This window comes from Stigmatopora nigra, chromosome 5, assembly GCF_051989575.1.
Source record: "Stigmatopora nigra isolate UIUO_SnigA chromosome 5, RoL_Snig_1.1, whole genome shotgun sequence".
Taxonomy (NCBI): domain Eukaryota; kingdom Metazoa; phylum Chordata; class Actinopteri; order Syngnathiformes; family Syngnathidae; genus Stigmatopora; species Stigmatopora nigra.
The window spans coordinates 10,915,792-10,933,179 of record NC_135512.1 but is presented as its reverse complement, the minus strand read 5'-3'; the positions used below and the strand labels follow the sequence as shown (position 1 = coordinate 10,933,179).

General features: G+C 39.1%; 2 protein-coding genes across 4 annotated transcripts; one reads left to right on the top strand and one right to left on the bottom strand.

Annotated features, from left to right (window-relative positions):
* Window positions 1–222: 222 nt before the first annotated feature.
* On the bottom strand, window positions 223–3,909 carry LOC144196927 (prostaglandin E2 receptor EP4 subtype-like). The gene is made up of 2 exons (XM_077717443.1): window positions 3,050–3,909; window positions 223–956 (listed from the first exon to the last, which is right to left on the bottom strand). Exons 1-2 carry the CDS (start codon window positions 3,848–3,850, stop codon window positions 687–689), a joined length of 1,071 nt encoding a protein of 356 aa, XP_077573569.1. The 5' UTR covers window positions 3,851–3,909; the 3' UTR covers window positions 223–686.
* A 4,489-nt stretch (window positions 3,910–8,398) lies between these two features.
* LOC144197073 (uncharacterized) lies at window positions 8,399–17,297 on the top strand. Of its 3 annotated transcripts, none has more exons than XM_077717634.1 (15): window positions 8,399–8,574; window positions 8,696–8,801; window positions 10,489–10,583; window positions 11,593–11,714; window positions 11,982–12,049; window positions 13,465–13,996; window positions 14,758–14,860; window positions 14,917–14,966; window positions 15,492–15,529; window positions 15,783–15,814; window positions 16,316–16,391; window positions 16,535–16,697; window positions 16,775–16,922; window positions 17,003–17,019; window positions 17,107–17,297. In XM_077717634.1, the coding sequence occupies exons 5-15, from the start codon at window positions 11,996–11,998 to the stop codon at window positions 17,178–17,180; spliced, it is 1,287 nt and encodes a 428-aa protein (XP_077573760.1). In that variant the 5' UTR covers window positions 8,399–8,574; window positions 8,696–8,801; window positions 10,489–10,583; window positions 11,593–11,714; window positions 11,982–11,995; the 3' UTR covers window positions 17,181–17,297. The 3 variants fall into 3 exon arrangements, with proteins under 3 accessions (XP_077573760.1, XP_077573761.1, XP_077573759.1); XM_077717635.1 differs by having other exon boundaries at window positions 11,913–12,049; window positions 16,535–16,622; XM_077717633.1 differs by having other exon boundaries at window positions 11,913–12,049.
* The last annotated feature ends 91 nt before the right edge of the window (window positions 17,298–17,388 follow it).

Below are 17,388 nucleotides of genomic sequence, written 5' to 3'. Positions count from 1 at the left end.
TAAAATAGAATACTAGACTGCACTAAATGTTGCATTTCCATTAGTGTAAATTCATTTTCAGTTAGGAAAGCAGCAAATTATATCAATATTTGCAGACCCTATTGAGTACAATAGTAAAGCACAATGGAAACAATATAGTGATAGTTTTATTAAAAAAATAAAACGGAGCTGGGTTTGGGTGGGCTATTGGAATACACATTGTTGGCTACGAGCCACCAGATTTTTTTTTTTTTTTTTAGCTTTCTCATCTTGATATCATGCATAAGGCTTGGCGCAAGACCAGAATTCCACAGTCTAATCTTATTTTAATGTTCCCTAGAATGGGAAACGGCACAGTTCATAGACGTTGGCGGCGGTTTCCCACCAAATAACAATACTCAATACGTTGGAATTTTATACTATTCTAGTTTTGCAAACTTGAATTATGACATCTTGAACAGGAAACATGATTTTCAACCACCAACAATGCTAAAATAGTGATAAATTGCTTAGGGCTTCACGAGGAATTTTGTAAAAATAAATAAAGTACTTAAAATAAGAATTGATAAAATTATTTATGACAATGGAGTGCATGAATAAATACTTAACCTGCTGTTATCATACTCATTTTTTTAAACATACTGTACATCAAAAAGAAGCCATCACCCCCATAATTTATTATCAACAAAGTTTACTGGGACAGGGTGTTAAGTCCTGATGCCCATGCACATTGTTTGACCGAGCGTATGGCTGTCTTTGGCGTCTTCGGGGTAAAATAGACGTCCTCGCTTGGTCAATGTGCTACTGCTATGAGTTCGACATCGCCTAGATAGGCTTAGTATTCGTCGAAAAAGAGATCTCCTGAGCAGGATGTAGATCCAAGGGTCCAGAATGGGGTTGACGGATGCGATTCGAATGGCCGCCAGGTCAGCTTTGGGGTCATTTTCCAACATGAGACGGTTGGTGAACACACGGACCTGGAAGGCAATAAAAGCGTTATGCTTTAGGAGCTGAGATCTGACATTAATGTTTCACATATTTCCAAGGGATACTTCAATAATACTGCCACATTTGGAATTAGTACATAGTTTTATTTATTCATTTTCTGAACCGCTTGTCGGAGATGGGCAAGTATTCACGTTCACAGTAATATCTAGGGGCAATTTAGAGTGTTCAACCAGCATACCCTGCATGTTTATGCAAAAATTATGATAGGTTCGTGCAACATTGTCTATATTTTGTCGTATCTGACAAAACAACAACAAAATAGTACCAATATTCAAACAAATCCAGTTTTGCTTGACTTGTACTTGTGATTACCAATTGCTTTCACCTGTTGTGATCTGCCCACTTGTGTTCTCAGCCAATACCTGCCTTGTCCCCAGTATTCTTTTTGTGATGTTTGTTTTTTGTTGTTCTAGTGCACCCGTGACCCCTGTGAGGATAACCGATCCAACCCTGGTTTGTTCCCCCTCCATGGCAAACTTCACAGTAGGTTTGTTCCTTCCTATGTCATGTTTCCCTGCATTTCCGATTTTTTATTAACGATTTAAGAGATTAACATTTTCCTTAGCCATTTGCATCCTGTCAAGGTGTTCCTCGTTATGTGAATTTTTATGATATTTAGTTCCCTGCTTTGTTGTGGTATTGATTTGATCATTGGTGCTGTTCTAGTACATGTGGTCAACTAGTTTCAGACGTTGTGGGGAGATTTCAATGTAATGGCTTTAAAATCTACTTTAGGCTGAGAAGGGAGAAGTTATAATGCTCCTTTTTGGGGCCCCAAATCTCAAGAAACTGGGCTTACAGTTTTCTCAAATGTTTTTCAAAAAGAATTATCGTTTACTAAACATACGCTTGCAGTTGTATAACAACACAAGTGTGTTTCAGCAGGAATGTCGGTGATGCTCACGAACTTTAGAAGTAGTGTTATTGTTCAAATCTTGACGAAGATCGTATTCTGCAAAATCCATCATCTGCCACATTTTCCTTTCTGTGCTGGTTTTCCCTCAACTGAGTTTTCTGCATTTAAAATGACATTAGTGGAGCTATTTTTCACAGTGTCAACTTTTGATGGTTAATGTACTCTGTGATAATTGATTCGTTTTTGACAGACAGTGGTGTTTTAAGGTTGTTGTTTTTTTGTAACCTGACATAGATAATAAGTAGACAAAATGAACTTAAAACAACTACTATTCATCTTCCATACCGTGCATCCTCGAAGCGGTTGCGGGGGTTGCTGGAGCCTAACCCAGCTGACTTTGGCCATAAGGCAGTCTACAACCTAAACTGGTCGCCAGTCAGCCGTAGGTCACACAGATGGACAAACAACCATCCACACTGAGTCACCAAAGGGAATTGAGCCCGTGCCTGCCCGCACCGAAGTGAGGCGAGTGAACCGCTACACCACGAGGCGGCTTACAACTACTACGTTAAGGTTAATGTTCCATCTTGCTTTTATATATATATATATATATTTTGTTTTAACCAATGTTAATGATCATGGTGGCCCAGTGGGTGAGTGGCTAGCACGTTGGCCTAACAGTTCTGGGGCCGTGGGTTCAAATTCAGGTCGTTCCTCCTGTGTGTAGTTAGCATGTTCTCCCTAGGCCTGCGTGAGTTTTCTCCGGGTACTCCAGTTTCATCCCACATTTCAGAAACATGAATGGTAGGTGGACTGTACACTAAACCAGCGATCCCCAATCTTTTTCTCACCACACAGGTGGACTGACCTGGATTTGAACCCAGGACCCCGGAGCTGTGAGGCCGACGCCCTAACCACTCAAGCTAGCAGTGATTTATTATTATTATAACAACTTTTCTCATTTCAAACGGTAATATTGATTACTCTGACGGTCCGAGACCAGGTGGTTCCATCTCCTTGCTGGCCAACAATTCAGGGTGCCCCCCCCCGCCTCTAGCCCAAGTCAACTGGGATTTGCTCCAGCACCCCCCACGACCCCTGTGAGGACAAGAAATTAAGAAAATGAACGAATGGCAGTGATTCATTCCCAATGGAAATGAGGTCCATCAATAGATGCACTTCCTCAAAGGGTCCCAGTCCACTTACCACGAGCGGAGCCGAACAGGCCAGCACGACCACCGAGGTCATGACCAGCACGGTGATGATTTGTATCTCAGCTGCGGAGGAGAGCGCCCTCCACCTGTCTTTTAGGCTACTTCGGCAGCTGTCAGTGGTCCGTCGGGCGCCCCTCCGACGCATAAGCATCAGCGCTCCACACACGGCCACGTTAAGCGCGGTGGTCCCCACGATGAGCAGCACGCTCACCGACCCATACAAGACCGAGTACACCGCAGCCAGGGGTTCGGGGGTCCTCAAGTCGATGAAGCACCAAGTTTTGGACGCTTGTAAGCGGCTCCTCGCCGCACCCATGGCGGGCAGGCAGCAGAAGAGAACATTAGCGGCATATACGAAGACCAGGAAGATTTGCGCAAAACGCCGGTCCACCCTCCAGCGCCGGTACAAATACGGACAGCAGATGGCCAGGTAGCGCTCGGCTGCCATGGCGCAAATGATGCTGAGCCCGGTGAGACCGAAGAAGAGCAGCAAGAACGCGTGGAAGTCGCACAACGTCCCACCTTGCAAAACCTGGTCGTCCAAGTAGTTGGCGATGGTCAGCGGACTGGCCAGACAAGTGCCCAAAAGGTCGGTCACTGCCAAGCCGCACACTAGAGTGTAAAAAGCCGAGCTTTTCCTCTCCTGCCTGGATAGGGAGAGAACGACGATGGCGACGATGTTCCCGATGGCACCGCCGAGGAACATTAACGTCGGTAAGGCGATTCTTTCGCTCCGAGGTCCCTCTGGCCAAGTGGAGTTTCGGGTCGAGTTTGGACTCGCGTTTGAGAGCATCTTGTCTTGGAATCGGACCGGAGATCTTTGCGCTTCAGGGCGATGAGGTGCACCACTATGGTGCCTTCACGGTTCCACTGTATATAAGTTTTAGTGGATCTTTCCGAGGCTACCTCCCATTAGTGCAGTGATTGGACGAGAAAAGCACTGTGAGTTCCCCTTATCCTTTTTTTTGGCCCCCGTGGCGTCACTCCGCCCTCCATTGTGGTTTTGGCAAACTGTCAATGGGGATTGCACGACTGAGGTGACTTCTTCTCACCACGTGACTTATAGAGATGAATATTATGTTGTATGAAAAAAATATGCAAGTACTTTCAGGACCACAACGCTTACCCTGGGAACATCAACGTTCGCAGGGGGTGCTGGAGCTGACTACGGGCACCCTGAATGAGTAGCCAGCAAATTGCAGCGTACAAGGAAATGGACAACCAATCATACATCTCATCTCATTTTCGGAACCGATTTATCCTCATTCGGATCGCGGGGGTGCTAGAGCCTATCCCAGCTCTGGTGACACAGTGAGTCGGCGGCCAGCCAATCAGAGGGCACAAGGAGACGGACAACCATGCACACACCCGTATCGTGGAGCAATTTAGATTGTCCAATCAGCCTACCATGCATGTATTTGGAATGTGGAAGGAAACTGGAGTACCCGGTGGAAACCCACGGAGGCCTGGAGAGAACATGCAAATACCACACAGATGAACCTGACCTGGATTTGGACCCATGACCCCAGAGCTTCGATGCCAATGCGCCCCGGGCCACCCACCAATCATACATACATAGGGGCAATTTAAATTGTTCAACCAACCTACTCTGCATCTTTTTGGAATGTGAGAGGTACCCGTAGAGAACCCACACAAGCCCAAGAAGAAAATGCAATCTCCACACAATGAGGACCGACCTGGCATCAAACCCGCGACCCCAGAACTGTGAGGCTGACGTGCTAACCACTCGTCCGCCGGGCAGAAATGTAATGAATTAAACTAATCCCTAAATTAAAAAAAAATCTCAGATCTTCTTTCCGATCTGTCAACATATAATAAAGGAGCAACAATTTTACTGTGTGTCCTCCCTAAGAAAAAAAAGTATACATATCACTCTCTCTCTGGGGGTCTAAAAAGGCATGGCTAAAAATTGAGATGTCTGTAAAAGGTTTTGCGTCAGCAAAACGTGCCTGCTACAACTCTGTGGCCATCACATATTAGTACAACCTGACTAATGTTTATAATGAGATGCATTGCTGAAGTCTCAGTCTGCAAACAGCCTTAAAAGAACACATAGAACACTTACCCGTAAGGTAAAGTTTACATCCTCACTGCTGCAGACAGAAGTGAGCTGGCAGCTTCTTGAGGACAACACAGCACTTAAATAATGTCAAAGTCTGGAAACTCTAGTATTGCTTCCTGGAATGTCCCTGAGATGACACTGAATAGTGGCATGAACAAGTCCTTTCTCCCTGCTTTATAGGTCTCCACAATGTTGTAAAAGTAGTTTAATAGCTCATGCACTTACTTACTATGCCTTATGCACCAATAATTTCTGGTGTTAATGTAAACCTTTTGAACAGCTATTCATGTCTTGTGAAAATTCATAGTGGAATATGCTAAAGTGGCTAAAATTAGAAATGAATGAATAGAAGGTAAAAGAAAACAGTGACAAAAATAGTACAAATCAGTTCAAAAAAAGAAGTAAAAATAGATATGGAAAGATTCATTAACAAATCTAAATGCATTTTTAAGAAATGTGAAAAATGAGTGCAAAAATAAATGTGGAAATAATTATACTAAATTAGATATAAGAATTGAAACAAATCAATCAATGGATTAAGCACTTTTGCACTTTGAATTGCATTTTAATCCATTTTTAATGAGCATTTTCATTAGTCCTTTGCTAATCAATGAAAATGCCTTTCCAACATGAGTATTTTTGATAACGTTAAAAATGTATTTCAGTAACAACAGCAAAATGGAGAACAACAGGCTAAGCATCTGTTAACATAAGCCTTTCAAAAAGAAAAAAGAATAAACGTGTCAGGCTGTCAGTCCTCAGAGAGAAAATATATATAAGTTGCACTTGAGTATTAGTCACAGGCCAAGCCAAATTATGGAGAAAAAAAAGTGACTTATAGTCCGGGAAATACGGTAATCAGACGGAAAGTCCTCTAAGCATTCATTATATGAAAAAATAACTACCAAATTGTATTCTGTGCCATGCATGAATAACACAGAATATAATATAACCTCCTGCAAAAAATAACAAATAAAAGATAAATAGATAAAAAAGTTAGGATCGTAAAAATTGTCAGGTTTTTCCACACTTGCCTGTTTGCAATTGATATTATTGAAGTCATGCATATCAAATAGATGACTCAATTGTTTTGAGATAATCTTGTAAAATATTGCACAAGAACAAATCCCTTTTCTTGCAAAGGAACTGATTGATTTAATGTTTTTAATTAAATATGGGCAGCAAATTTGAAATATATCGTTCATGTGTTTTGGTTCACTTCGTCTATACATTCAACATTATTTGCAAAAGAGTTCTCACACAGATGTTAAAATATGAAGTATGCATCTTTAAAAAAATAATAGCATAAAATGTATACACCCCAAAAAATGCTTCTGGTGTCATTATACTGTCTTTCAGAGATATATTCTTGGGAATACTTGACGTTTACAGTAAATGTCAACAATCGGGCTTCCTCCGGGAAATGAAGGGTGAATCCCAAGGCAGTTCAAAATTGGGGCCGGTTCAGTTAGATAAGCTTAAGAATAACTTTAAAAGTTGGATCCAAGTTCAGGTTAAAGTTCTAAATAAGGGACTCACCATGCCATCTGTGCCATGCCATCTGTGATTGTATAATCAGTAATACATTCACAAGTAAACTTGTATACTGTTAGAGGTCAATTTGTGTGAAAAGGCAAGTAACCTGGAAATGCTCCGATAATGGCTTTGGCATCCACTTCAACTTTGAATATGCAACAGTAGCACAACCAAAGTCTTAAGCTTGTGGCTTCCCAGCGTGGGAGAGGATTGTGAAATGTTATTAGAAGGATCTAATTACATCTGTTAGGCATTAGTGTTTTTAGGCCGAGATGTATGAATGACTTTTTAATTGAATGAATACAACAGTTGAAAGAATATTTCAGCCATGAGCAATGAGCTTGTGCACACATTGTTTGTGGACATACAAAACAAAACAAAACAACGTAAAACACTGTATGCAAAAAAAAATATATATATAATTCTGCATGGTGAGGATTGAATTAAAAATATTATCAGTTTGATCATGTTTATACATTTGTTGTTCAAAGGTTATACTGATCTAAGGATCCCTTCAGGAGGAGACTTATTCCCCAATCCGGTATCCTAAAAGTGCAATCAATGACTGGAGTCTGGTGCTTCCTGTCTCATTGGTTAAATTGTCTGTGCTGTGAGTCAGTTGGATAAATTGCCGGCACCTAGAGCGGCCCTTGAGGACCACTTTGCCCACCCCTGTGTTAGGTAAACGGATTTTCAGTATGTAGATCGTAGGTGTCAAACCAATTCCACAAAAGCCCATGTGGGTGGAGGATTTCATTCCAACTGGAACAGCACGGATAGCTTGACCAATGAGGTTTTTGCTGAAACAAGCCGCCCTTGACTGCAATCAAATGATTACAATTGGAAGAAGACAGCTTGTAATGTTTTGTTGATGAGTTTCACCTACTGTGTCTCTTTTGGCTGTCTTTTCCCTTTTGTGACCTAAGTGTTTGTGATTGTCATCAACCACTATCTGTGCATTTAAACCCTCTGTTTTTGTGCATCCGGGTTTGCGTATTTTTCTTTCTTGGTTATGTCATCTTTTTCTTCTGTGTACATCTTTATACTTCTTTGTTAATTGTGTTTTGTTGTTCATTTTACCCAGTTTTATGTTAATAGTCGAACCTGGATGCATAAAAACACAGGGTTTAAATACATAGACAGAGGTTGATGACTTTGTAGATATGGTTTGACATCTATGTTGTGGATAATTCAACAAGCCCATCACAAAACTTCATTCCAGTTGTTATGAGGAAAATATATATTTGTTTTTATCTACTACTTAAATAACACATTTTGGTCCCTTTAATACTTTTTTGTGTTATGTTTGCAAAAAAATGTGTCTTGCTGTTCCTTACCATTTTACATTATGGGTGCAACTTTATGCATATTTTTCTGTTTGTGTGCGCCATTTCCTGTCAATGTTGCTGCACTTGAGATTTTAATTAAAACTAATCCTTCTCATTTAGAGAAGATTTGAGGAATCCAAACCCTTCCCATTTCTTGGAATTTGAGATTAATTAGCTGAGTTTTGTGGGAGGATTGCAGGAAAACCTCTTGGCTATAACCCAGAAAATCCACAAAAGTTACTGGTACAACTCAAATCTTTTATTCCACGGAGTTGGCCAAATGATGGTGCAATTATCAGAATGCATAATGAACAATGCACATTTAATTTTTTGCTGTGCTCAGCCTTCGCCTTACCCCACACAATCTTCCAAATCTTTCCGTTTTCCCAGCCAAAGCCCGTCCCGGAGAGAAACTCATGACCAGGCCATGATCTACCACTCCTCTTCTAGAGGTCTCACGAATGTGACCTTCCCAGCGGATATTCCTGTATCACCAATGAGACTGTGACAGCCTTTGACCCTGAACCATTTCAACTTTGAGGCGAAACAAGTCACACACTCGTAATTCAGGTAAAACCAACAAATCTGTAATTACAAATTCAGAAGTAGTATGGCTTGAAAACGAATGGACAGATTTCAACCCCTAACCCTAGATTTCCACTTTGTTTTTCTACAATGTCTATGGACTAAGGAATTCCCAGCAAGTCTTATGCTAATGGAGACCCGGTAGTCTGCTGGGGGATGTCCTGTGTTCCAATAAACTGACGTCCAGACATGGCTGTCATCCAAAACAAGAGGTGAACTATTGCAGTTGTTGAGAATAACGTCACACAGTAACTATCAACACACACTGTGCCGTTGTCTAAGTTTTTATGCGGTTTATCGCTGCATGTGAGTAGGAATTTCCCGCTGCTGATTTTTTTAATTTATTTTACGTCCAAACCAGTGGTAAGCACGTCTGGCTCACAGTTCTGGGGTCCTGGAGTTGAATCCAGGTCAGTCACTTGTGTGGAGTTTGCATGTTCTCCCCAGGCTTGCCCGGGTTTTCTCTGGGTAGTCGGGTTTCACCCCTACATTCCAAAAACATGCATGGTAGGCTGATTAGACATGCTAAATTGCCCCTAGATACGAATGTGAGGATGAATGGTTGTCTGTCTTCTCGTGCCCTGTGATTGGCTGGGCCCAGAAGCCTCCTCTGTGACCCCTGTGAGGATGAAGCGGTTCAGAAAATGAATGAATCAATGTTTTTCCCTTACTGATCTGATAGTTTTAAAGCAGTAAGAATAACACTAATAATTCTAAATGACTGCCGGTACCTGCTCAAAAAATGTTCTTTGTACACATATTACACAATTCCTCTGTTATTATCATTAGGGTCTAAAGACCACTAGCCTCACTCAGCTTAGTGGTTTAAGTTAAAGCGGCTGATAAACATGATAGTGGTACTAAGACAAAAGGTTCCCGAAAGCGGTTTCACAAAAGATACACCATAGGTATTTGTTATTAATACTTCAGTTATAGTTTAAATTGTGAGCACATGGATCGGTGCAAAACATTACAAGTGACCTAAATTTAAGGTTGTTTTCTGTACACATAATCAAACTTCTTAGACAATGTTTGTCACATCTCCGAAAGTATTTGCGTTCAGGGTGTCCAGTGGTTCAGTCGCTGACGTTAGCATTACCGGAATTAGAAAGCTTTGTGAAAGGGACAGCTGGAACTGCTTGTCTGAAGGTAAATCATGTGAGCACCGGCACCATCTAACAAAACCTGTGTTTATTCTTCTGTAAGTGTTGAATGCTGCTAAACAGTCCCTTTCACACAACTTAAACACTTCTAGTTACGAGCAGTGACGATTTTAAAAGAACATTTTGTGTTCGTCTAGCCCTGAACAAGCCATCTATTTGATTGTGAAGATTCGAAATATAACACGGCGTCCATTTAATGAAGGAAGGACAAAGCAAAGTCAAACATGGAGAACTGCATAAAGTCGATAATGAGAGGTGAGATAGAGGTGATGCTGCCATTATTTTCATTGGCCCTCACCGAGCACGAGAATAGGACCGTATCACATTTTAGTCTCTTAAAACCATCTGATTTGCTCATTTAGATTTGTCGTTTTCTAGAATTATTGTGGGTTCGTGGAATATAACATCAAATGTGAGGTTAAAAGCTAGGAATATTTAATGTACATTCTGGGATGGTGGGGGAAAAAAAGGATCAGCTTGACAGAGTGATTTTGCATCTTTAATCTCAGTCTCAGTCTGCAGAAGGTCCACACCTTGTGGACTATGTGTGTGGCTCCAGTTTTTTTTTTTTTTTTACCTAGGTCTACAATGTCTTCTGTGTCTGTCTTGCAACCAAGGAAATTTCCCAAATATGGGATGAAATCAAGTTCTAATTCGATCTAAATAATGCCAAAATGTACTCTCTCTTACTTTAATTTGAGAAATGTGGACGTTGAAAGTAAGACTTGCTTTTCAGGGAAAATAGTTTGTTGAAGAAAAAGGACAAGCACAAACAGAGCATTTGGCTGAAAGTCTCATGTGAAGGCTTGCAGATGGTGGATGAGAAAACGGGTGAGCCACGTGACATATATTTCTATTGACTTTGTGTTTTTCCAGGGTACACTTAATTGGAGTACTGCACTTAAAGCCAGTTTCTGTCTTAAAAGGTTAGGAAATTTCCACAATTTCTTTTAAAAGGGCTGAAAAGTCTTATTCTAAGCAATTGAATGTTTTTTATGTTAAAATACCTTACTACTAAACCTGCCACCCCCTAAAAATGAAAATTATAAAGTATTATTGAACGGTTATTATTGATTGTCCAACACAATGGTATAGAAATATGTTGGAAGATTGAATTAATGAGAAAGTGAACTATAATGAAAAGCTGAGCAATTTTTAATTGTGCAATGTTTAATATTTGAGTGATTTGAATGAAAAAATATAGATTTCAGGCTCTTCAACATGAATGGGGATCAGTTTCTTTTCAGAAAATAAGCCGGATGTAGGATCTTTGGCCTGAAGATAACAAAAGCCTCTTCTATGTCAAGATGGCCCAGTTAAAAGCCACACAGGAAACAGTTATTTCACTGTTTAAAATTGTTGCTTGTTGGTTTTGTTGTTAAAGAATGTTAGCCATGCTAAAATTGAAGAAAAAAATGCATCAATGAATTACAGTGAGCTCTTTCACCTCAAGAAGAGTTTATTTTATTTTATGTTAATACGTGCAATAATTTAGATCAATTCATTGTAGAACATTTTTTGAAATCTAACTGCACTCCAAGCGACAATTTATTTCAAAGGAGTAGTCTAATAAGTTATTGTTTCTCTCCAAAAGGAGAGGAGCATGACTTTGGGAACTATTGGAGGACATTAAAACTATGTTATTAATGCAAAATATGCTTTTGTACCCTGACATCAATTTTATTATTAACTTCAATTCATACTTAAAAGAATGGTATTAAAAAAAATACATTTTGATCATTGTTCTGCTCCTATTTTATTCGCTATGCTTCTAAACTATTTAGTGTCAGGTTATGTTTTATTTCTGGTCTAATGCAAGTCATTTGTCATTTTTTTAAAGGTGCTGAAAAAGACTTCCATGTCTTTTCTAGGCAAAACCTGTTCTGGTCACTATCATGACATTGTGTAAACAAAAAGTTTGCACCATCATTTTGGTGCTGAACAAGTGATTTCCAAAAAAAGGTATTTGTTGCTGTTTCTTCCTAATGTTTATAATCTTTGGATATTTTTTTCTCCTCCTTAAAACATTCATTTGATATCAAATCGAGACTCTATTGGCAGATCCACATATTCAAGTCACTCAGACTCACATGCAAAAATTCTTCTTCTTGTTGTTGCTTTTTGAAAATGTTTCTCTCTATCTGTTATGACACGATGTAGGTGTTTTTCATTTTTCACTTCCTGATGTGCTCTCTCTCACACCATTCTCAAAACCTCGTAACGACAAAGCTGCACAAGATGGAATGTTCCGTCACCAACATAATCTGACATTTGTGAAGACACTGCATGGAATTATGGTAAGATTACTTCCAAATTGCTCTTCTTGCATCCTAATCTAAGAGAACTATTTCAGTCTATTGATCCATTAATGTTTTTATGCAAATATTTGTCCCCCAAATAGTTTTTTTTAGTTATGCTCCTTATGCAATATTTTTTTTAATTTTAATTTTAAATTTTACCATAAAATGCATATACTGAGAAGTACTTAACTTGAGTGAGTATGCACAATTGAATTGAAGTCTTGCAACTTTAGAGTAGATACAGAGAGAAAGCAAAGTTTGCTTCCGTTTCCTTTGCTCAATGCATTTTATTAGTGCAGCATTGCCATTGCACTTGTACATGCGTATCCATAGAAACCAGTGCAGAATGGTGAATGAGGTAAAGAAGCGTGTGGTTGCAAACATTTCCTTCACATAATCTTTGCTCTCCAAAGGATACAACTTTAAGACAGTCACACTTTCTATTATGCAGAATTGTACAATTTTATTTTTAATAGTTTGTTGGGTGGGTACAAAAGGCACAATAGTAGTTTTATACACATCACTGACTGACTTTATAGTCTTTTGGATTTCAGTTGTTTGCTCACTTATCCATTCAGGAGTAGTCCAGATGTCATCTTATATGCAGATACATCCCTCTTCAGGCTACTCCACTGATGTTCAGTTTATTTTAATTCTTGGCTCTGTTGTGACTCCTGGAAAAAAAACAAGCCTTTAAGACTATACATACCATACATAAGTGGAATACACAGGTAAAGAACATAACAAAAACACATTCATGAGACATTACGTTTTCATTATTTTCCTGTAGTAGTTGGCACTTATTAAAGTTATTACATTGCGTAAATGGTTTTAGGCCGCCTTGTGCTGTAGAGGTTCACTCGCCTGATGATTGGGAGTGCGGATGGTTGTTTGTCTCTCTGTGTGCCCTACGACTGACTGACTGGTGACCAGTCTAGGGTGTAGTCTGCCTTTCGCCCGACGACAGCTGGGTTAGGCTCCAGCGGGCCCTGCAACTTTTTCTCAGATAACCAGTATTAAATAGCATCTAATTAAAAAATGCACAACTATAAAGTGTTCTGGAAACCCATAACCTTTAGTGTTTGATTTTGCTTTTATTCATATAAATGTTTTAAATTTCTTTTAATTATCATTTTATGCACAGTTAATTTGTTAATAAAAAGTCCTTTATTAACAAAAAAAAGAAAACATCAACAAATTAAAGCACCTGCAACACTTCACCATCATTGACATCAATTGTAAACCAAATCTTAATATAGTAACCTTCCTAACTCAAAATATAATGTCCACTTATAGACTTTATGGGTTTAGGTATTTACCACTCAGAAACTCAGAAAAATGGGTTTGTCTTTTTTATTGAATGGAGAGCATGAACACAACTAAACTAATTTCATTTTTTTCCTTAAAATCAGGAAGACAATGTTAATGTCCAGGCTCTGAGGGCAAGGTTCAGCAGAAGCAGCAGTAGCGGCACCATTAGCAACCCTTCAACATCCCCTCGGCGTTCTTTGGTGAGATCAATCCCCTCAACAGCAGAGAGGGATGTTTTCCTGCCTACAGCATCCCCTCCCGACTTCCCACATGTACCTGAACCATACATGGTGAAGCACCAAAGAGGAGAAGCAAAGGCAGCCCCCACTCCCCCCGAGCCGAATACAAAAAAACGTACCCCCTACCCGTCAAATTCTAATAACGTCAAACACACAGGGGAGATGCTAGAAAAAATGATGTTGGGGAAGGCTCTAGTAGGTTCAATTGCCCCCTCTCTAGTGCCGACTTCAACTCTGCCACTGCAACTGAGGAGCACAAGTGATGTCATTCCACTTAGAAAGCCGCTCCCCCCAGAAGGACCCCTTCCCTTGAAACCTAAACGACCTCGCAACATTCATCTTCAGCAATTCCAGAACATCAGCAGGCCTGCTTGGCCACTGCTTGCTCACAAAAGTGAGTATGCCCCTCACATTTTTCTAAATACTTACAATATTCTTTAAAGATATGATATGCTTGTGAATGCATTATTCATAATGTTGCTTGGTGCTTCTATGGCAATAGTTTAGTAGGTGATTGGCAGATGTCATCCACATTTTTATCAGTTGTACTTATGGCATTTATGACACCAAAAATGTAGATTTACTACAACACACATTGTCCCAAATCAGCACATTTAATTTTTTTTAAAAATAAAAACCTGGTATTCGGATCAACACACTTATAAACTAATTGCCATAAAAAATGTGAAGTGATGCTAAATTAATGTTGTCAGGAAAAAAAGGAAAGCGCAATATAAAAATTAATTGGCAAAATAGATATAATAAATAACCAGTGACCGAATAGCCACCAATTCAGGGTGTTGTGCCATTCGTTAGCCGGGGTAAGCTCCAGCACCCCCTGCAATCCTTGTGAGGATAAGCAGTACAGAATATGAAGGTATGAATATGACAAATGTATATTAAGCAATTTTGCGGTTTTCCAGGTAGTCCACTTTGCTCCAATATTTCCAAAGCGCACATTAGGGTTTATTGAAGTTTATTGAAATTTCCAAAGTGTTAATGTTAGTTTCAATAGGCATATTTTTCCCCTAACTACATATACAGCAAGCGGCATTTTGTTTTCTTTAGAAAAATCCTCCATTTTCAGTTTTTTTGGGTTGTTGTTGTGCTGGTCATTTTCCAAAATTGACACAACCACCCAAAATGATTCCTCAGGCTCCGAGCCAAGACAAATATCTGCACTTGGAGTGACCAGTCCATCAAATCTCCTTCCACAAACCTTCAACCCGAGCAGGCAAGAGAAGCAAGTGACCTCTGTGTGAGTACAGTGTATTTTGAGACATGTTTGTGTAAGATTCATTCCTTTTTCTACAGGGACGTCAATAATGGCAGTTATGATGACATTGCAAACTTGGAGGAAGCAGGTACAATTAAATTTGTAATTACATATGAAATAAGATCTAATTTAGTCAATTTCCTTATCGCTCTTCATCCACAACAATGTAGCCCAGGGGTAGCGAAACTATGGCTCGGGAGCCATATGTGGCTCTTTCCATGTGTGCACATGGCTCGGGAGCCATATGTGGCTCTTTCTATGGGTGCATATGGCTCTCCACTAACCTGTGAGGTCAAATATTAAAATTACTGGTGAGAGAATTAAGTCCCAAATGCACCAATAGGAGTGTCACGTCGACACTGTGGCGTTGACGCGACCTTTAGCATCACTTTAATCATAATTTTGTTTTTCATTACATAATTTTATTGATACTGATTGATTAGCAACAGCGTAACAATGTTGTCAAAAGAATTACGAGACTTTTTGTACTTTAAAAGTGGTGAAATGACCAAAAAAAATCACACAATTAGATTTTTGTCTTCTATTAGATGTATATATTTTGAATGCTTTTCACTCCATAACTCCCAAACGCTTACCATTTATGTTTTGTCAGAATACAGGAACAACAGTAGTTCACATGGGACAGAGAGCGTAAGTGCAACAAATTTAAACTTTAAAGTAAAGACAACACAAACTAAGGTCATAGATGTGTGCATAGTTGGTGTGTGTGTGTGTGTGTGTGTGTGTGTGTGTATGTTTGTGCATAAAATAAAGACAGGTAGCCTTAAATCTTACATAATTTAATCATTTTACAATAAAGATTCTATTCTATGCAATAATGCATTTTTCTGTATGTATATCTTGTTGGGAAGTGGCCTAATTTCATTTTTAATTTGTCTTGCAGGGTGAATGGGACATCTATGAGCACATTGATGAGTAAGTTTACCTCAAAATTGTTTGCCCATGAACCAAAAAAAAATCTCATTTGGAGGCCCCTACACTGTAAATAATAATTATCAGCGGAACTTGAAATTCTGAGACAAGAATAGCAAAACTTATTTCAAGTAAAAGGGATTTAAGGGAAGTAAACAGAATGTCAAATAATTATAAAAAGACTCAGAAGCAATGCAATACGTAAACAAGTGCACTCCTTTCAAGGCTTTAGGAGTAAAGTTAGGGCTAAAATCACACAATTTAATATTTTAAATTTTCACAATTTATCTTTCTTGTTGCATTGACTTTAAAATATCAAGTTAGCACATTTTTGGCAGCTTTTTCTTTTACAGTGGAATGTTTCTATCACTGCCAAAAAATGACCTCTTTAGTGATCTATAAAATTGACCATTATGACTAAAAAAGTGGCTTACTTAATAAATGTGCTGTTTTTTTGTTGTTGTTTTTTTGTTTGCACCTATTAAAAAATATTATATAATCCAGGGATCAAGTGAGGGTGAATCTTGACAAAAAGATGGAGGAACAGAAAAGAGATTACGAGCATAGGAGAAAATTCCAGGTAATATTTTAATCCTAATTTTACCTCTTATTTCACATCCATTGGCTGTTTTCGATGACAATAGATGACAAACCCATTTGTTATAATATTACATACAATAAGTAAAAACAAAGAGTCATTTCACCTCTTTTATTTCACGCCAGTTGCACGCCGAGGAAGAAATTCTTTACACTGCCAAAGTTTGCCAAGACTGGTACGGTGGAGGCGAAGATGACCTCAGGGTCTACCAAGGTAACAGTGTAGAAATCCTCCGCGTAAAAAATAACCCGGAGGGCAAGTGGTTGGCTCGTTCCATGGATGGAAAGTGTAAGTGTCATGGGGAATGTGCAAAAATACATGGGGGTCAAGATCCTTTGTTAAAAATAACCCTTTTTCATCCACAGATGGATATATCAGCAACACATGTGTGGATGTTGACTGTGAGGCTGCAAAGCGGGAATTCTTACAATTAACCAGAAGAACTGAGGAAAAAATATTACCTCCTCCACCGCCTGGGCCGCCACAGGTGTTCTACATGGAGTCCAATAACAGGTATAGTAGCGTCTTTGTCTAGTATTATTCGGCAACTTTTATCTATTATTTATGTAACGTGTGTTTCTTTATAATTGCAGTTGGATTCCCAATGCAAGTAAGTGACAGTGTAAATCCTGAACAAGGCAAATGGTTTATTTTTTTTACTATTGAATCAATAACACCATTTATCATTGCTCTACAGATTGTTTCTATGATGGTTTTCAACTATCAAGTGATGATTTCCCACCACCACCGCCAAGAAATGAAATGATGTAAAATTATTTTTACATCTTGTACTTCAATGAAAACTAAATTACTTATGGATGGTAGTTTTATACTCCTTAGTATTTTTGTTCTCAACACAGATGGCAATAATTCAAGTTTTTGCCTTTTTTTACATTTCAGCAGAGACTTCAGAATTATTTTAGTTCAGAAATGTTTTTTAAATTCATTTAAATCTGTAGTTTTTTTTTATTTGGAGTGC